Source organism: Monodon monoceros, unplaced genomic scaffold, assembly GCF_005190385.1.
Source record: "Monodon monoceros isolate NGI ecotype Baffin Bay Population unplaced genomic scaffold, NGI_Narwhal_1 Super_Scaffold_22, whole genome shotgun sequence".
Taxonomy (NCBI): Eukaryota; Metazoa; Chordata; class Mammalia; order Artiodactyla; family Monodontidae; genus Monodon; species Monodon monoceros.
In genome coordinates, this window is record NW_021703779.1 from 28,321,752 (window position 1) to 28,344,189 (window position 22,438).

The following is a 22,438-nucleotide window of genomic DNA, read 5'->3' on the forward strand; positions in this document are numbered from 1 at the left end:
AAGTTCTGGTAATTGGAAATCAGGCAGCATATTTAGGAATGATACGTACTGATGGAATATGTCCGGATCGGGGGGAACTATCACAAAATACATTTTGTGTTTAAATGATGTCTACAACCTGCCTATACTTGGAAAGCATCGATATAATGCTGTAATCACTACTCAGTTCCATTAATTGGTCAAAATATCAGGTCCAAAAAATGTTATGGATATTAGTTGGTTACCATTTTTTCAATCCATCCATCCATCCATACATCCAACCACCCATCCATCTATCTCCCTCCCTTCCTTCTTTTCCTTTGGGGAATTTCCTACTTACCTCCCTACCTTCATTGTGCTGCAGCTGCATGTGACCTAACTCAGGCCAATGAGCTTCAAGGAGATTGTTCTAGGATGCTTTGGGAAAGAATGACCCTGAAGAGAAGATTTTTTGTGAAAGTTGGGCCCTGTAACTGTTGCAGACAACTTTTACCACCAAAAGGGTAGCCAGATGAAGCTGATAGGTTGACACAGAAAGGCAGAACCCATAAAATGGTGAAAAAGTGGAACCAGAACCCTGATGATTATTATTTAAATCACTTAGACACAGGTTTTTCTGTCACTTGCAGCATTAATAGGAGTACTAACCAACGTATCCACTGAATCAGTTACCTAGGAGTGTATTAGGACTAACCCTCCATCAAGTGTCACAGAGGGTGAAAATTCATGCTACCTTAACTAATTTCATCATCTTACTCATATCATAAAATCTCTTGGTTAATGTTAGCAAATGATACTCCTCTGTCACTTTCCTAATACCTATAAGCCATATTTTGTATTCCCATAATGCAAAATAATGGGATCCAGTAATAGTTCAATCATTATGTTCTGAAAGAAGGAGATTTTTAAATTTGCAGTTTTGGATTAGAGCTTTACAACAGCCCAAGTGTTTACTATTTTGAGAGGATGCTGGTGAAAGAAAAGGTTAACCTAATAGTATCTGCTGTGCCCACATTGGCAAATGGAAGGAAATCACACAGATGGTGGCATTTGCCTGAGACTTTAGTGCCAGGGGTGTCCTCTCAAAGGCACATAAAATAGGATGGGATTTCTATTTTTTCCTAAAGATATGGATGCATATGTGTTGGAAAAATTTATTCTCCTACTCACACAATAAAAATCACCACCACCACCATATCAATAATCATCAATAAATTTAATAGTGAATATTTATTGATCCTTTAGCATATGCCAGGTTAGCAAGAAATTCAGCTTTGTTCTAGACTGCCACTGGGTAGTCCTAGGTTATTCTTCTTCTAACAAAGCGAAATACTTCTAATAGTATTGAATATCTAACACACAGTAAACTATCAATAAATGTTATCTATCATTCCTAACACTGCCAAAACTCTTCAATTCTCTCAGGCAGTGAGAAAGACTCCAAAACAGCATTAAATTAAGTTTCTTTCTGGACAGTCTAGTGCAGACTGGTATGGAAATTGGATAAATGTATGGATGTATAAAGAAATAAAGGAATGATACAAACTGAAGGCCTTACACACATGAGACAAAGTGATGAAAGCAGCAAGAGAAATACTGCTGGGGGGTTTGAGGATAACAGGAAGACAAGATAGATCTTGTTGGGCTTCATGAGGCCAGACTTGGAGATTTGTGATGTAAGAGAGAAAGAAAGAAGGTAGACTTTTTAGGTGGACCAGGCAGAGTAGGACAGGCAAAGGACAGAGGACAAAAGGGAGGAACATTGGCCAATCTCCCCGGGATGGCAGACTGAGTGAGAAAGACCAATGGGAGAAAATATCGGAAGATAGCCAGAGGTGGATTACAGAGGGGCTGGACTACAAGATAGATTTACCAAGGAACTTCTGCCCTTGCTGAACCCTCAGCATACGCGCCCCCCCCCCACACGTATAAGGCTTGTTTGCCTAGGATTTTGTTACTAGTAGAGGCTTTTGTCAGAATCAACCGGACATTGCAGAAGGGCTTGAAGGGAAGACAGAATAAGGTGGAAGTTTATCATCTGTTACCATTTTACAGCTTTGTCACTCTCTGGAAAAATTTTATTTATCTCTGTAGGAATGATACTGAAAAATAACAATGGCTAACACTTATTGGTATCTCCCTCTGTACTGGGCACAGCTCTAAGCTTGTGTGTGTCATATCTCTCATTTAGTCCATTTTTGTCATGTCATTTTTGTCCCTATATTCAGATGAGGAAACCAAGACACAGACAGACCATACAGCTAGTAAGGAATGTGTGGTAGGCTGTTATTGGGCAGCCCTAGTGAATCATGCCTCCCAGAATTCAGGTTTATGCATAGATCACTCTCATTTTCACTGAGCTTAGCCCTATGTCTTAGCTTTGGCCAAAGGGATATTAACAAGTGCGGTGCAAATAGAAGCTTGAAAAGTGCTTGAACATTAGTGTTCTTTTGGACCTCTTCTTCATGGAACTCAAACACCAAGCTGTGAGGAAGCCCAACGACCCACATGGAGAAGACCAAATAGAAACAAATGGAGGCTTCTGGCCAACAGCCCCAGCTGAGTTCCCAGCGGGCAGCCAGCACCAACTGCCACTCATGTGAGTGAGGCCATTTTGGATTTTCCAGCTTTCCCAGTGTCTTGGTTGACACCACTTGAAGCAGAAGAATGTTATGGTCAACTCTCAGAATCATGAGATTTAATAAAATTTTGTTGTTTTAAGCCACTTTTAGGGTAGTGTGTTGTATAGCCTATGTAACTAGAACAGAGTGAAACCAAAATTTCAATCAAGCAAGCTAGTAACGTGTAGAACTATGCAGAAATAAGTCAAATATTCAAAGCCCAGCAGAATGCCATTTTAAAAAATTCCTTGAAAAAAAAATTCCTTGAAATAAACATTCTGCATCGCCTATGCCAGACTATGTGACAACTATTGGTCTCGCTTATCTCATCCCATCTCTCTTCCTTCTTCCTGCTCTTACGTAAATATACACGAAATCCTTTCTGGTGACATTATCTGTGCTCTCAGGAACAAAGAGTGGCCTTATTACATTTCCAGATATCATCACTACTCTTTTCACATTTTAATTAGCACCAAATTGTAGGAAAGTCATTATGTAAATTGTTAGTGGTGGTAGTGGCCTCTCTGTCTCCTCCAGGATTAATGTACTGACTCTGGGTCCCAGTGAAGGATAAGTCAATGACAAGTTCAGCATCCAGGTCAGAGGTAGAATTAGAGAAAGGAAATATAAACTTCTTGTTCATCCAAGGAGAGGCTGCCCTTAACCCTTCACAGCTTGGGTAAAAGTATCCAGAACAAGGGAACTCAAAGGAGTTTTTTTCTTTCCAAACCAAATCATAGTATCTATTATGTATTTCTCTAATTGTTATCCAAAACAACCATTCCTTCTTCCTCTGGACTGTGTCAGGCCTTGCCCTGTGTTATACATTCTCACACTGTCACCACAGTTTGAACTAAGCGGTTATTACTTAGACGGTGAGGTTATGCAGAAAGCAATCTTATTCTTTCCAACTGCCTTCAAAGAAGTTCTATTAAATCATTCTTCCTAGCTTCCATCTGAAATCTCAGTCTGCAGTGAGGGGAATGGGGAGGGGGATGGGAAAGCACAGGATTCACAATGTAAGTCTCACAGAAGTGGTCCAGTACTTATTATCTTGGGGCTTATTCTTGCTGCACCATTAAGATTTGGTTGTCGTGGGGGCAGATAGCATGACGTTCACTTTACAGGTCCCTGTACCATGAGGAGCCACATCTGAATATGACGCAGATATCATATAACCCAGAGGCAAGGAACTTTGAGCTGGATTTAGTAAGTGAACGGGACTCTGGGTGGTCTGTCCTGGGGAGGCAGGGAGTGTGTACTAATGATAGGAAAGGAAGTGCATGGATATTTGGGTGATCCTTGTGGAGATTTTGAAATGTAGCAACGTACTGAGGATGGCACAGCTATTTTGGTACCCTGGGTTCCTTGAATAATTTTTAGAGCAGAGACTATGTAGCCAGGCTGGGTTTTATTTGTGAAAAAGAAACAAATGTCTATATTGCTTGAGCCATTGAATTTTGGAGTCTCTTTAGTACAGTAGTTCAGCCTACAACCTAACAGATCTAAAAAGACAATAACAACTGCACTTATAATTATATAATTCGTCTTAATGTTTGTCTCCGCTCACCAAATGTAAGATCCATAAACACAAGTGTCTATTTTGTTCATAACTCATCCTTCTCTGCTAGCATGATACTTACCATATTGTAGACACTTAATAAACATTGAGTGTATTAATAAATGATTGTTGCTACCCTCCTAGGATGTGGCATAAAGTATCCTTGAAAATCTTTGTGACCCTCAAGACTACCAGCTTTTGAGAGTGTTGACCCTGAACTAAGATTATATGAGAGTCAGAATTAGTTGAGTAGAAGCCTGAATACATAGGAATCTATCCTAATTGAATATCTTTCTTTTGAAATGAGTAAGAAACCTGACAGATTAAAGGCAATGGTCAGCCTATTGCATTGATGACCTTCCTATATGCACATCTCTTTGCAAGATGACTTTTAAAGTTCTTATCATCAAGAAGTACAGCTTATTTTCCTAATCCTTGAATCTGGACTCTGGCCTTGTGTCTTGCTTGGTTAACAGACTGTGTTAGAAATGGCAGCAAGTCAGTTCCGAGCCCAGGCCTCAAGAGAACGTGTTGGCTTCTGTTTTCTGTATTAGAATCTTATTTTGTGCATGAGAAAAAGTCCAGGCTAGCTTGCTAGAGGATGAGAGACTAAATGGAGCAGTGGTGAATCCTAGATAAGCGAGCCCCCAGCAACTGATGGGTTGCTGATTGAAAACGCATGAGTCCTTGCGAGATCATCTGAGCTTTGGCTTTATCAGCCCAGTTGATCCACAGACTGTGTGCAATTATAAATGGTTATCATTTTAAGTCAGTTAGCTTTATGGGGTTTGTTACATAACACTTTTGTAGCATTGGAAGGGGAAGGCCAGAAATGGGAGTAAGGCTTGGTTAAGAGTTCTTAAATAATACCAGAGTCCCAAATCTTAAAAGAAATGCTAATTTTGAAAGTGTAACTGAAGGCAGGCTCAATGCTTTGCAAAAACATCTGTACAATAATTCATAGCAAACTAATGGAGGTAACCAGTGGAGAAGGGATTTTAAGAACATTATTAGAAGATTTAATAGTAGCTACATACTCTTTATCAGCCATTGCCCGAGGCAATGAAGGAGGGGAAAAAATAGCTTGACCTTTCTCCTCTCTCTGCTCTCCAGTCTCCTGCCAATGTCTCCAATTGGTTACATCTGCCCAGAAGCTGGTGAGCAAGAAATAAACTGGGGAATTAGGTGGGCCAAGGTCAGACTCTTGCAACATACAACATAGGAGAAGGACCTGGAATGGATCTGAGAGCACAAGGTACACGAGGAGGGCATATCTGGATTATAAATCCCAAAAGGGCTATGCCTCAAAGGTATAAACAAGTTGAATGTGCTCATGCGTTCTGTCAAACGTGAATATTTGTCCTCGGGGTTGGATGGATGTGCTTCACACTGACCAAGAGATAAATGATTTCAGAAAAAGCCTCACCACTCTCTCAGAATACACTGCCTGAATCTTCCAATGAATGGGACTTGTGGCCAACTCACGCACAGATTCTTGACAGCCATCTTTTATATCCTTACTATGTAAAGTGTAGACCAAGGCCTAGAGCATTGGCATCACCTGGAAGCCCGAGGGGTATACAGAATCTCAAATACTACACAAGATCCACTGAATGAGAAACCTCATTTTAAGAAAATCCCTAAGTGATTCATATATGTGTTAAAGTTTGAGAAATGCTGCTCTACATGATGGCACACAGACCCTCTCTTCCTTACCAGTGGTATTACAATTTTACGACACCCGTACTGTAATAGTAACCGTAATTGAAAACATAACAGAGCATTTTTATATATATTGTGCCCTTAGTTCCTCACTGAACCCTGGGGATGAGCAAACAAGCCTTACAAGGCATCGCCATTGTAAACATGAGGAAAGAGAGGTGAACAATTTTAAATAAGCAGCCCATAGTTAGGAGCTAGTGAGAGGGGAATCTGCTTTGGGATTAAATTATTAACTCCAAGTTTAGTGATCTTTGCAGTACTGAGTTGAGGTTGGAGGAGGGTGGGAAGACGTAGCAGGGACAGTCATTAAACAAACCATTACAGAATTGGAGGTCATGTCCAGAAGTAACCACATAAGAACTCAGTGAGAAATTGGAAAGCAGTATTTTAAGAAAACTGATTCTTCATTCAAAGTAGAAGTGATTATTTAATCATGTTGTATTCTAGCTTCAGGATAAACCATTGAAGAGGTTAATGTCAACATCTTACTTAATTATTTTAGTACTTAAAAATTGTTTTTATCCGCTCTCAAGCCGTATAAAATCTTAACCATCAAGTGTCTTTTCTATTAGTTTTCCTGTTTCCTGGGTTATCTTGTATTTGTCACCAATGCATGAGTCTCTATATAGCACCTGAACACTAACTTTTCTCTCTCCCTTCACCAGCATCTATCAATTATTCTAGCAGAAAGATGCAAATCACTGATATAAACAAAACAATAAGGCAGCTTCAAGGAGATAACCGTATTGGTCTAGGATTTCTAACAACTGCAAAAGCAACAAAAGCAATCTTCACGGCGGTCATTTTACAGAATTTCATTCTTTTATAAATGTCTAAATGAGTCCAAGAATTATTGCCTTATTCAAAATTGTTGATGTCACCCACATCATGAACAGGCAGAATGTGTCAACTTCCCAAGAAATTTATTTTTAGACCGCCTTTAAGGTATAATCTTCAGTCACAGGTTGCCTATAGATCGCAACTATCAGGTCAAATGGAATTTTCGTGAAATATCCTTGCAATGACTTTGGTTTCTGGCCCATTTCCTGGTCCATCTCTTTTCACCCACACTTGGCCAACTGTGCCAAAGATGCTGCATACTTTTCCCAGTGATAACTGAAAATGTTCACAAATTATAACTGCACCATTCCGTTCAAATACTTTTACTTCTACAGCAAAACAGATTGATTTTCTCCAGCAACAAACAATGAAATGGTCTCTTCGATGTCTTGTAATTAGTTCTAATATTAGTAAATAAATTAAAAGGCAGAAAAACAAAATATGTCCATCAGGCCTTTATCAGTCCCTTCATAACCCATACAGTGGCCTTGCCCTGAACTATAAGGTGGATAAATGAGTGGAATGCTGATTTTGGCATCCAGCTTACTCTCAGATAATCTACCTCGTCCTTCTCAGCTGACATGAGACAGAAATAACACCAAAGGGTGATAAACTCTTTCCTGCAGACCTGGGGTTCCATGGTTCGCTGGCCCCAGGCCTAATCTATCAATCCATTTTCTACACAATAAAAGGTAAGAAACCCATTACAGATCTGTCATAAGCCCTGGCAGGTGGTCTACAACAAAAATGGAATACATCAACCAATCCCGCATACAGTGTCTCTTTTCTAGGGTTTGAAGCACTAGGGGTCAGTTGACATGTATAATGTAGTCAGGATGTAGTATTAAATTCTTTTAGGTATATAAAAAAACTCACACATCTTACAGTATAAGTATAAAGATACGACAGAAAAGTTCATTTCTGGTATGACTGACCTTTTATAAAAATAGCACTGTTATTTTATTTTTGCATTACTTACTGGCTTTGCACGTGATGCAATAAATGAAACTGGGTTAGAATTTACCATCTTGTGCTCTTAAATACATCTTTAATTTTCATTTGTTATTCAATCTCAGTTTAAGGAGTTGGCATATGAAAACCTCCATTTAATGCCATTTCAAGATCATTAAATTATTAGAAAGAAAGGCGACCCCTCTAGTGTCAGGGTTGACACTATATAATCTAGTCATCTCAAAGCAAAGGCATTGTAGAAACAAGAGGAGCAACTTTTTATATTAGCAAAATCTCTTTTTATCATATCATTTCTTCTCCTTTCTAATATTCATTGCTATAGGGCAAACATCTTTGTGCTAATAAAGGACTTACTTCAAAAATGTCACACTGAAGGTCAGAGTTATGAAATTTTTTCCTTTGTTTTAAATCATCATTATACTTCTCTTCATTTTAAATTCATTGTGAACAGGGGAGAAAGTTTGCCAAGAATAGTCACATCTGGGTTTCACCTGAAATTAGTTTACCTTTTTAATAAAGTCTGGTCCACAGCATATTTAAATGACAAATTTACATACTCCATGCACACTCTCTGTATGTGTAGAGTGGAAAAGTAAAGTTTTAATAGGGAAATGAGTTGCTGCACAAGTATCAGTGCTTTACAATGCATGCTGGATTTTTCTTTGTTCTTATCTTTAAAAATAGCACTGCATTGAAATGAACACATTATCTAGAATTAGGCTGAAGTTTCCTGATAGAACGTTATCTGGCTCCAATGAAACTTTCTACAAATGCTTTCTCATCACTCACTCCACCAAAATGGAGGAAACCAACAAGCAGAATGAAGGTAAGGGAAGCGGGTGGGGAAGCAGTGTGAAGGCTCAATTACACTTTGTCTGGATTTCTGAGTTAAAGTCAGGTGAGTAGATTACAAAGACGCTCAGGGTTAAAAAAAGTCATCTTAAATTATGCTCATACTTAAAGCGTGAAAATACTGGTGCTTGGAAACAATGGTGGACTACTGGGACTTACTTCATGGCCGATGTGAGGAGAAAAAACCCCATCATTTTTCAGTAGTTTTAATCTGAACTGCTAGCCAGTCCTAGATAATGAGAATAATGAGATCAGTGGAAGGGAGACCACAGGCTATAAACTCTCTGTGCCTTCCATTAGGGTTCCTTCTTAGTTTTGGTGCTTCTGTCTCTCCTCTGGTCCAGCTTTTGGATTCATAATGGTGGCACATATTTTAGCTTTCTCCCTAAGAGCCATATTTATAACTGCTTGAATGAGATGGTGAATATTATTCAGCCTTAAAAAAGAAGGAAATCCCCCGCATATACAAGAATGTGCATCTTCCTAGAGGACATTATGTTTAGCAAAAAAACAAAAAAACCGGGTTTCCCTGGTGGCACAGTGGTTGAGAATCTGCCTGACAATGCAGGGGACACGGGTCCGAGTCCTGGTCTGGGAAAATCCCACATGCCGCGGAGCAACTAAGCCCGCGCACCACAGCTACTGAGCCTGCGCGTCTGGAGCCTGTGCTCCGCAACAAGAGAAGGCCGCGACAGTGAGAGGCCCGCGCACCGCGATGAAGCGTGGCCCCCGCTCACCGCAACTAGAGAAAGCCCTCACACAGAAACGAAGACCCAACACAGCCAAAAATAAATAAATAAATTCATTTAAAAAAAAAAAAACCAAAAAACCCCAAAAAACCAAAAAAAACCCAAAAATACCCCAACAACAATAAACAGTCACAGAAGGACAAATACTGCATGATTCCACCTAAATGAGGTAGCTAAAATAGTCAAACTCATAGAAACAGAGAGTAGAATGATGGTTACCAGGGGCAAGGGAGGGAGGGAAGGAACTGGAGATTGTTTAATGGATGTAGTTTCAGTTATGCAAGATGAAAATCTTCTGGAGATCTGTTATAAAATATAGTGCACAGAGTTAACAATACTGTATTGCACTCTTAAAAATGTGTTAAGACGTTAGACCTCATGTTAAGTCCTCTTACCACACTTGAAAAAAAGGTGACTCAGCAAGAGTTTCGTGCTTGGTCTTTGTGTTTTTCTGTTCTAACAATACACCTAATTTTTAAATTAAAGTTAACATTTTTGACCGATTACAATGCACCAGATACTGTGTTATGCATTCCCCATGCACTATCTCATTGAATTTTCACCACAACCTGGAAAGTATGTTACACGATTACCTGAATTTTGCAGATGTTATAACTGAGGGGTAGAATCTATAATCCATAAACCTCACTATTAATCACCACGATAAACTGCCTCCTCACAACTCCTGTTTACTTTTTTTTTTTTTTTTTTTTCCAGTACGCGGGGCTCTCACTGCTGTGGCCTCTCCCATTGTGGAGCAACAGGATCCGGATGCGCAGGCTCAGCAGCCATGGCTCACCGGCCCAGCCGCCCCGCAGCATGTGGAATCTTCCCGGACCGGGGTACGAACCCACGTCCCCTGCATCGACAGGCGGACTCGCAACCACTGCGCCACCAGGGAAGCCCCCGTTTACTTTTTGTTTGTAAAATGTCTGATCCATATTCTTGGCATTGCCTGAAACTTCAATCATTTGGAAAGTTAAAAACCACGTATTATTATACACTTATTAAATTGTGATTAATTTGGTAGTAATGGCAAAAAGGTTTCTTGGACAGGCCAAACATCTCAACTTACAGAAGTGTCAAGGGAACATTAGCAGTGATGATAATAATACTTATTGAGTACTGGGCCAGGCCCACCTTTAAAGCCTGATGTTTGTTCCCATAACTGGGGTAAACCTGTTACATGTTTTCAGTCTTCCAAAGTGGGAGCTCACGCATGAGAGTGAAAGAGAGAGCTATTGAAAATTATGATGGGACAACAGGCAAAATCATGACTCATGACACACAACCTAGTAAGGACCCCTATCTTAGTGTGAAATTATAGGAAGCAAAATCAAAGATACTTATGTTATAAACTTTTAATTACGACTCTGCCACTCAACTCTCGGCTTCAAACTATTTAGCAACTACAAATTAGAGATATGAGTAGTTAAAATGCCAAGCCCTATGTAATTCTGAATGTCCATTACATGAGGCAAGGGTGAGAACCGATTATGATATCCTTAGGAGAGCATATGGCATACAGTGGCCACTCATTAGATGTCCGTTGAATGAATGATTTAAATGAATGAATAACTGTTACAATGTAATTATTAACTATATAAAAGAAACTTCCAAGATGGTGCACTTTCAAGAATTATCAGGCTATGTATCTTAATAGCAAATAGGTAAACGCCAGCTTTTTGTATTTCTTGCAAAGATTCTTTTCTGTAGTTAACAAAAGTAGTTCACACATTAAGGGCAGGATTGAATGGTCACTACTAGAACAATCTATTAATCATGGCCTTTGCTAGGAGAATAATCCATCGGAGCAAATGTCCGTTTTTGAGCAAGGAATGGAAATGCCGAGCTTTAGCTTAATTTAACTTTCTCTTTTTTAGTCTCCAGATTTATAGCAATGGCAAATAACGGCTGGTATTACATGACAAACATACCTGGAAAAAGACCAAACATTTATTTACCTGACACAAATAAAAAGAACAAATCTAAAATGTGTACTGCTTGGATGGATACTAAGAAGTAACATGATTAGGGGTTAATACAAAATGAACCAGATTTCTGGAAATTTAGATACAGTCATTTGTATATTGTAGATCATCTGGCCTATGAGTTTCACCATATGTATTTTTACTTTCATAATATTTATTTTGTGATTTAGTTTGAAAACAATCCTTGTACTATTATCAATATTACAAAAGTTATTCCTGTATTAAAGTTTGCTACATATATTAATTTTTAAACCTTACTTATGTCTAGGTAAAGTGGATCATATTTTTTTGTTAAGGTGCACTTAACTGAAATTCGCCTTCCAGCAAAATTTCTTATTTGTGTTTGTAAAATATTTTAAGTCTTTATATGCACTATTTAATAATGCCTAGGCCTTAACAAATTAAAGTAGTAATTTACTATTTACAAATAAATGGCAAAATATGAGGAAAAATTTTAAATATATTCAATAAAACAAAATTTATTTATTGTGACCAATAGGAATGTATAATATATACTACCTGTTAAGTTATTTAACATCAAAAATAGTAGACATATAACTAATTCTGAAACATAAACATGTGTTCCTGTATTCCACAATTACAAATGGTCCCCACTGAAGAAGGTTCTGGAAAATAATTTGACAACATAGCATCCAGTTTTCCAAAAAGGGTAAAAAGCAAAGCAAAAACACTCATATGGTTTCTTTAAATGACAAGAAATCTCAATTTTTTCCTTCAAATGAGCATTGGAATGACATGGGAAACCATGTTTTTTCTTTCTTTCTACCATATTATCCACAGAAAAACCACTTGAGCCTCACTGAAAAGTTAAAAAAAAACATTTAATTTGGAATAACCTTTACATTTAAATAATGTGTTCTCAAATAAGTCACATAACCTTTCTAGGACTCAGTGTACTAATCTAGAAGATGTGAAAGTAACTAGGTTTCGTTAGGCTCCTTCCATCTGAATAATCCTATGAGTCTACAAAATAAATGTTCCATCTTTCCACCTCTTCAACCAAGTATAGGAAGCTTATAAGATGATTCAAAAATTAAGGCTGATAAAAACATATTTTGGTTCTAAATAATGGGTAGTTGAAAAAATACCTACACATAACACACCAAAAGGAACAATGAAGAAAGGGGACACAAAGTGACAAGGACAGGAGAAGATGAAAGAAGGGTTAAAAGGTAGAGTCAAAGAAAGAGAGAGTAGGAGAGAATGTGTTGCATATACTACCCAGGCAGAGAAAAACCTGACATATATGAATTTAGGAAAGTAGATTCATGGTAGACAATAGAAAGATATCAATTCATAGGCAAAGACATATAAAACAGAGAAAAAAGGAACAGGGTAATAGTGATGGGGAGAGGTTGGAAGGGAGGGAGAACTCCTTACACACACGCATACACACACACAAAGTTCAGAGAACATACAAAGAAATATGATGAGTGATAAATATTGAAATCAACACAGAATCAGACATGTGTATGAAGATCATGTGTGAGACACTTAGAGAAAAACACAGAGGCTAGCTTTAATAACATTCCCATTTTGTAGATCTTAAGGATATGACTGTTAGACTGTAAAGCTCAAAATATGTATTAGGCAAAAATGAGGATATCACTTCATGATCCTTATCCGGAAGAAGCCACAATTTAAACCAAGACCTATATTCAGCTTCAAAGCAACATTTTCCATCTCTGCTATAAAGAGATGCTACCCAGGCCACGGCAAGTTAACACAGTTTTGCAACAAACCCATTATAGAGTCCACCACTCCCTTAAAGGAATAGCTATATTACCTCCCATCGCTGTTTTCTCTCTTCAGTAATAAAACATAAACGTGCCAAAGTAATTGGCAAGTTGGCTAAATATACAGGGTACAACATATTAGAGTTAGCTGTGGAGAAAGGCACCTGCCACCAGATACTGTGATAGCAGGACAGTTTTAAAGATACTAACTGTTAAGGAATTGGCATGTTTGTACCCCAGCAACCGTGACCTACTAGTTACAATTACAACACTCACTCTAGCCTTTAGATGAAGGAGTGTGCTGGAGAATACAGGGAAGGGGTCTCCATTATTTCTTCTCTCTTCTAATGACTGAGAATCTGAGGTTTAACGATGGTCAAGACTGTCTCCTGATCATCTTGACCATCTTATTCTTTTTAAGCTGTTGACTTGTGTAATGACATAAATCTGGCACTAATCATTCATTTTCTATTCTTAAATTTAAACCAAGAGGGATAGGGTGGCATAGGGATTGAGAAGGGAAAAATAATTTTTAATATGACTAGTGAATAACATTCCAACTTCTATGACATTTGGTGGCAAAGATATAGTATGAAAATTATAATTTTGGGATAAGACAGATATTATGAGTGATATAGTAATGTAAGTCTACACAAGATGGTACTCATAGTCTTAGTTTTAATTTTCTATCATAAAAAACTGACTTTTTCTTCTGTTGCCGAAAAGATAAAAGCTTGACTCACGTTTCACTATTCACAAAGCTGCTACTGTATGTTTTTGAGAGTTCTCTCACATTTCCTACAATTATAATTTTTGTGTTCCTTTTTGTAATATCAAGATGTACTGAGATATTGTGGAATATTTTGGGGCATCTTTCCTCCTTGTTCTCTTCCTATGAGGAATGATTTTATTTGTATTGTTATGTGGCTACAAAATTTAATTACTAGGAAAATACATTCCCTCCAGATGCAAGTGTCTATATGTTTACGTGGCTATTTTGAAATTATTAAAGGAAGAAACTTTACATTTTTCAGTAGGAAAAAAATTAACTCAAAAAATTTCAATAGTGTTGATAGATAAAAATAAAAGATTTTTTCGCAAATACCTAGTTGCTTGAATTATAGAGATCAAAACACACATTTTGAATTTAATGCCATATAACTGGTACTCAGTTCATAAATATTTTATCAGTCATGTAAAAGATCCGTTACAAGAACTTCAGCATCATCAATTTAAAAATATAATGAATATCCTGACACAATTCAAAATTAAGTCTCTATTATTTTATTTTCAAATCATCTACATACGGGAACTTCTCTCAGTATAACTTGTTCACACCTCTCAATTTAGTTGAGTATTGATGAATAACAAGCAATTCTTTAGAGGCAACTGTGCCATTTTTGAAAGAAGCCATTTTATATTACATGAAAATTATAGTTCTACAATATTTTCTTGGCATGAATTTTGCTCCTGGTTTAAAGGATTACAATTTGCTTTATATATTGAATAGAACAAAGTTAACAGGTATTAAATATGCTCAATAAGGTAGTAGAACTGTAGTCAAAAGTGGATGCGAGGTTTCAAAACATCCTTGGAAGGTCAAAAGCACATATGGAGAAAGTACATATGAGGACATATAAAGTAAGAGAGAAGAAGCCTTAGGTACAGGGGGATCTGAACTTGGCAAAACCTGGAGAGCATTTGGATTAAAGATGCCATGGTATTTGGGAATAAGAAGCATGTAAAATTTGGGTACTGAAAGTTTGTAGATGAAAATTTGTGTCAATATAAAAACTACTACATAATGAATGGTCTTCCCTTAGCACATACCTACAGGCAAAAATAAACATAAATCAAAACAATAAGTGTAGTCCTTACCTAAAGAAACTGAACCTGGTGTCTGGAAGGAATCTCAGCAGTTGGTATGAATACCTCAGAATAAAGCCCACTGCATTATAGACTTTGAAGTTCTCTTTCAACAAGAGACTCAGCTCTCTACCTTAGCACATAGAGTAAAATATCCCAGTTACAAGACCCATCCAGGTACTTACAGCTTGCAGCCTTTCTATTTTCTCATTCTTAAATATAAATATATAAAGGATCACTAGCTGTATGAACAAAGTCTACAGCCCCAAAAGGGAAAATAACATGGAACTGGACAAATTCCTTGAAAGACACAACTTAAAAAAGCTGACACACAAAGAAATAAAAATTTAACCATCCCTGTATCTATTTTAAAAATGGATCAATTATCAAAAACTTTCTCACCAAAAAAACCCAACAATAACAAAGCAAAACATAATACCCTATGCACTGATGACTTTACAACTGAATTCTTCCAAACATCTCAGGAAGAAATGATACCAGTCTTCACCAATTTATTTCAGAACAAAGAGAGCACCTCTCAACTTGTTTTATAAGACTAGTCTAACAATGCTATTAACACTCGAGAAGGATTAAAAAAAAAATTACAGACCATTTCCTGTCATGAACAAAGATAAAAATCATAAACAGCATATGAGAAAACTGAATCTAGCAATCCATAAAAAGTACAAGACATCATGACCAATAGAATTTATTTCTGGAATCCCAGAGTAGTTTCACATTCCAAAAACAATGGCTGTAGTTTATCACATTCAGAGGAGAAAAATCATAGAATCATTTTAATAAATGCAGAGAAAGTATATGAATATGTTCAACACATATTCATAATAAAAACTTGAGAAACGGAACAAGGAAAAATTCCTTAATCTGATTAAGAGGCTCTATAAAATGTCCTACAAGAAACATCGTACTTAATGATCAATTACTGAAAGCTTTCCACCTGAAACCGGGAATGAACCAAGGCTACCCATTATCACCACTTCTATTAAACACTGTTTTAGGGGTCCTAGTTTATGCAAAAACAATTAAAATCATAAGGATTGAAAAGAGAGAAACTTCCTCTATTTCATGACACGACTGTGTACATTAAAATAATACAAAATGTTTTGCAAACCATTAATACTAGTAAGTGAATTTGGCGAGGACACTGGATGTGTGCTTAACGTAAAAAAAATCTATTTTTATATACCAGCAACAACAAGAAAATAAAATTTGAAATGAATCCCATTTATAAAGGGATCAAAATATCTAATATCTGAGAGTAAATCTAATAAAACATGTGCAGGCCCTTTGGATTGAAAACTGCAAAATATTTCTAAAAAGGCATTCAAGAAGACCTAAATAAATGAAGGGATGTAACATTTTCACGGATTAGATTACTCAATATTGTAAAAAGTTAATTGATCTATAAATTCAACACAATTCAAATCAATATCCTGGCAGGTTTTCGTAAAAAAATGACAAGTTGGTTCTAAAATTTATTTGGTAAACCAAAGGACCAAAAATAGCAAAAAAACACTCTGGTCTAAGAAGAATAAGGTTGGAGGATTTACACTACCAGATCCCCAATTTTTTTTTATAAAACAAGTATGTTGGGTTTGTGTGTATGTGTATATATATACACACACACACACACATATACATGTATGTATGTATATATTATATGTATATATAGGTATATATACATATATACATTGTATGTATACATGCATGTATATATACACATACACATTTGTATATATATTGAATATATACACACATACACAGTATAATCTTGTTCAATCATTAAAAAGGAATGAAGTTCTGATACCTGCTACAACATGGGTGAAACTTTAAAACCTTACGCTAAGTAAAATAATCTAGACACAAAGGGACAAAGGTAGTGTGAGTCCACTTATATGAAATATCTAGAATAGGCAAATTCATAGAGGCAGAAAGTAGATTAGAGGTTACTTTTTGGGGGTGTCGCGGGTAGGGATATGGGGAGTTATTACTTAATGGTTACAGAATTTCTGTTTGGGGTAATGAAAATGTTTTAGCAATAGACAATGGTAATGGTTTCACATTGTGGATATAATAAATGACAGTGAATTATACACTTAAAATGGTTAAAATGACAGATTTTATGTTATATATATTTTACCACAATTTAAAAAGTAAATATACCAAAACCATTGATTTGTACACTTTAAAATGGGTGAATTGTATGGTATATAAATTATATCTCAATAAAGCTGTTGAAAGATGATTGTTATAAAGCCAGTGTGGTACTAGTTGAAGGACAGTGATAATCAAATGGAAGTGAATAGAGAATCCAGAACAGATTCATACATATATGTTCACTTGATTTATGATAAAGTTGCCACAGCAGTACAGTGGGAAGAAGACTGCCTTTCGATAAAGAGTGATGGATCAACTGATGTTGCTTTTCATTATATATTCATACGCACTACTTGGTTTTAAAGAATAAGTATGCATTACTTTGATAAGCATTTTAAAATATTAGATTTAAAAAGTATCCAAGTGAGAAAGATGAAGACTCACAAGTAAGTAAGTAAATAAATAAATAGTAATAAATAAATAAAACACCTTTTGGAGAAGTTTATCACGCATTAATCAATCACTGATTAAGTCTATATTATAGGTAAGGATAAGCAATTTTGATTTATGATACTTGTTGAGCTAGACCACCTCCATCTTGCTTTAATATTGTCAGTATATACCTGAACACTAAATTAATCGCTTCATCCATTTTCCAGTCTAATTCTTTAGAATAATTCATATAAAGTAAGAGTGGTGTATATCTTGGCATTTGGTCATTAACGTATCGTCGTTCACCATCACCATTCCTTCCATCCACAACAAATCATACAGCCAAATCAAATGGTCAAGTTTAAAAATATATATATAACACAAATAACAAGCCACAAAACCAGCCCCTCTCCCCCACCCCCACCAATTAAGCACCATGAAACAAAACAAATGCTTGCAACATTTAACACACGTGACAGGACAGATGGTCAATGTCTAACCTTTATCCACTGAAGATTTGTCTGCTTGAGCTTATTTTCAAGTTTGTCTTGCTCTTCTGGGCTTATGGGAGCACTTACAAGCACTGTTCCTCCAGTTTCATTTAATTGTTTTAGAATTCCCTGGCGCAGGGGCAACTCTTCTGCCAGTAACTGAAACAGACAAATGCAACAACGTTTAAAATGAATTACAGCACAATGCCAACTACTTTGTCTTTGCCTCTATTGATTAGTGTATCAAAATGAAGCAAGACTGGAGGCCCAGTAGTTCCTCAAATACCAAGTTTTCTACAGAGCACAGAGCTTGGTGGACTAAAACGCCCACTCCCAAGTAAATCAGCCCATCCTAGAAAGGATCAGAATATCTTATCCCTCAGAGATTTTTTTTTTTTCGAGAAAAATGTTATGTAGTATGATGAGCTCTACAACAATACCCCAAACAGTGTCAAGAGTGTAAAAACACACCTCTCAGAAATAGAACAATCTGGACAAATTTAATCATCCTCTCAGGTATTAGGTCTCCATACTATAACATACCACTGAGTAAGAAATTGCATTACCATATTAAGAGATAACTAACTTTGAGAACATACCAGGTACCAGGCACTGTGCTAAGCTCTTCACACATATTATCTCAGTTAACTTCTATATAATAATTCTGAGGTATATCCTATTATCTTCACCTTACATAGAATGAAACTGAGACAGAGAGGTTAAATAGCAGGTCCAAGGACACAAAAGAAGCAAGCAACAGAGCTGTGATTCAAACTTGGCCGGGCTCACTCAAGAACCCTTAATTTTGACACCTCCACATCCCTGAATTTCTCTTACTCATTTAACATCACATTAAAAGTGCCCTTTCCCATGACCTACAAAACTACCATAGTTTTATTAACTGTCTTTTATTTATTTGTGTCATCTATAGCTGCACTGTTCAGTATGGTACCACTTGCCACATGAGGCTATTCAAATTTAAATTAATTAAGTCCTTAAAATTAAAAAGTCAATTCCTCAGTCACATCAGCTACCTTTCAAGTCCTCAAAAGGCACATACAGCTAGTGGCTACTAAAACTGATAATGTACAACATAGCCATCATGACAGAAAGTTCTATTGGACAGTGCTGATCTAGACTGTCTAAGGAAAAATGGAAATCAATGCATATTTCTTAATAAGTGAACACCACTAAACATGTCTCTTAAATGAATTATCAATTAGATTGCTATATATAACACTCAATACATTTAGGAAAGATGAATTTTCAAGAACAGACTGAGTTTATTTTTCCATGGCATAACCATCTTCAAATGAACTATGGATCAAAAGCGTTTTATTTTTTGACTCTCAAATACCTAGTGCATTATCTGACATATAGTAGGTGCTCAATATTTGTTTATTGAACTAAGCAATATTTTTCTTTTCATACTTTATCCTCTGTTCAGGTACACATTTTTTATTTCACAGAAATAAGTAGTTGACATGGAGTCTAATTTGCATGTGCAGACCAACCGAATCAATGATAAAGAAGCAGTTCCATTTCCCTTTGATTGTGTGACCTCGTAAAATGAGGACAATAACAACCATTTTCAAAGTCTGATAAGATTAAATAAAAGAGCAGATGTAAATACATCTAATACTTAGTATAAAATAGGGGATGATTAAATGTTAATTTCCCTTTCCCTTTTACCTTCCCTTCAAGAACTAAAGTAAAACAGATCCAAAAGGGTTTGTTTCCTAAAACTAAAACCATGAAAGTTCACCCATCTGCACAATCAAAGCATCTCAGTCTGGGTGGGGACTGGTGCATAGATAAGATAGGTATAAATTTCTCCATTTATTTTTATATATTTAAAAACAATAAAACTGAATAAATAAATGTAATAGAATTAATAGATGAGTAATAAAATTTTTGAATTTTGAGATACTGCCAAAAAAAAAAAAAAGGCATCTCAGTCAGCCAGGAGAGGTAATCAGTATTAAGCAGACAGCACAGTAGGTAGGCATGAAAAACCACTTGAATAAACTGGAAGTCTATTAAACCAGTATAGAAAGTGAGCCAACATCACCTCCCCAACACCACAGACAAAACAAACCAAAACAAAACATTGCTTCAGGCAAATCGAATGCCTTTAATTAAAGGCTGAAGTACTGAGACTGATTTGGCAATTAAGATATTCCCTAAGAAATGGCATTCATTTCTATAAAGATTCTCCTCAGTTTTTGAAATTATTTGGAGCTGTGGAATTCTCCATTAAGTCTAAAATTAATTTTACCTTGGTTTAAAAAGTATCACCATGTATTTTACACACACAAGCACACACACATATATATCACATACACACTTTTTAAAAAATACATACTCATTGGGCTAAGACAAAATAAAGTTGTGAGAAAAACTAGTAAGGAACTATCAATATCCTAATGGACAGGAAATCAATGATTAAATACATTAAAAAAATAGATTCATATACTCTTTTTTTTTTTTTTTTTTCGCCCCGCCATGTGGCTTCTGGCATCTTAATTCCCTAACCAGGGCTTGAACCCAGGCCACGGTAGTGAAAGCACAGAGTCCTAACAACTGGGCCTCATGGGAACTGCCCCTAGATTCATAAACTCTTAATACAAGTAGGCCCTGGGAGATTTTAGAAAATAAAATTACCTTGACTTCCTCAAGTTTTTCTTTCAGTTGCTGCTCATTTTCAGGTTCAAGTGGAATACTACTAATGTTATCTGCTTCTTCCAACCATAAAACAAATTCATTTAAATCTCTTTGAAATTCTGACAAGATATCCTTTTGTTCTTCTAGCCTGGAGAAAGAAGAATAAAATTGTTATCCACAACATATTTCTCAAACTTTCTTTTTTTATTTAGGAAAACTTTAAAAAATTGCACTTTCAATAAAATAAGCCATTTTTAAGATGTTAACAATATAATTTTTTTAAAGAAAATTTATTCACAGAGCAATTTCAATACCTCAAAAATCTCTAAAAGGTGAGATTAAAATTGGTCAAGAAAAAAACTCTAATTTTAAAATTCCAACATTATATTATTAAACTAGAGCAGTGTTTCTCAACCTCAGCACTACTGACATTTAGGATTAAATAACCCTTAGTTGCGAATGGGCTGTTCTGGGCATGGCAGGAAGTTTAGCAGTATCCTTGGTCTTTCCCCACTGTATGCCAGTAGCATTCCCCCAGTTTTGACAACCAAAAATGTCTTGAGGCATAGTCAAGTATCACCTGGGGGGCAAAACTGCCCCTGGTTGAGAACAACTTCACTAGAGTAAGTATCTAAAATGAAGTTGCATGTTTTAAAATGTTTAAATAAAATACATCTTTATGGGGCTTCCCTGGTGGCACAGTGGTTGAGAATCTGCCTGCCAATGCAGGGGACATGGGTTTGAGCCCCGGTCCAGGAAGATCCCACATGCCACAGAGCAACTAAGCCCGTGCACCACAACTGAGCCCATGTGCCACAACTACTGAAGTGTGCCCTAGAGCCCGTGCTCTGCAACAAGAGAAGCCACCGCAACGAGAAGCCCGTGCACCACAACAAAGAGTAGCCCCCGCTCGCCGCAACTAGAGAAATCCCGCGTGCAGCAACGAAGACCCAACACAGCCAAAAATAAATAAATAAATAAATAAATAAATAAATAAATAAATATATATCTATCTATCTTTATGGAAAATTGTAAGGTAAAAGTAAAAACAAGATAATTAAATGAAAACACTAAATTACTGCATGTTAAAATGTTTTCCAAATTATGACTCATAATCCTTTTGGAGAAAAGAGGGAAACTGATTTAAAATACTTAACATATGTTGTACTAGTGGAAGTTTTTAATTATAAAAACACATACGCTGTATGTTACTCAATTAGCCATAAATTTATTCTTACATATTGAATCATAACACAGCTGAGCAAAATGAGCTGCGCTTAAAATAATTTACATTTTTTTGTTTTGTTGTCTTTTGGGAACTATCTGTCTCTGGTATGTAAGTTTTTAATTGAAGTATAATATACATATAGGAAAGCACACATATAACTATACAGCTCAATATAGTTTTAAAAAATGGATACACCAAATAACCAGAAAAGGAATAGAATGTTATCAGAAGCTCAGAGGCCCGCTCTTGACCCTTGCAGTCACTACCTCCAAGTGTACAGTAACCAGTCAACTTTGATTACTTTGCCTGTATGAACGTTATGTATATGGAATCATATAGTCTTTCATTCAATATAATGTTTACAATCATCATTCGGGTTGTGTGTAGTTATCTTCCTCCCTGTATAGTACTAAATTGTATAAATATATAATATATATCTGTTGGTGGACATTTGAGTCGTTTCCATTTGGGGGCTGTTAGGCTAATTTTTTTTTTTTTTGCTTCAACTTAACACATATTCATTGAGGGCTCATTTACTTCCACAGACTCAACTGGGCATTAGGATAAAAGATAAATGTATTATGTACCTTGCCTC

The 22,438-nt window shown here is 36.3% G+C and overlaps 1 protein-coding gene across 1 annotated transcript in view; it reads right to left on the reverse strand.

Annotated features, from left to right (window-relative positions):
- The window catches only part of DMD (dystrophin), a 2,107,962-nt gene that overhangs the window by 807,272 nt on the left and 1,278,252 nt on the right, over nucleotides 1-22,438 (reverse strand). The window contains exons 46-47 of the mRNA XM_029240038.1: nucleotides 20,616-20,763; nucleotides 17,961-18,110 (exon numbers count right to left, since the gene is read on the reverse strand). Of these exons, the coding sequence (XP_029095871.1) occupies nucleotides 17,961-18,110; nucleotides 20,616-20,763 (298 nt within the window). The remainder of the gene's footprint in view (nucleotides 1-17,960; nucleotides 18,111-20,615; nucleotides 20,764-22,438) is intronic.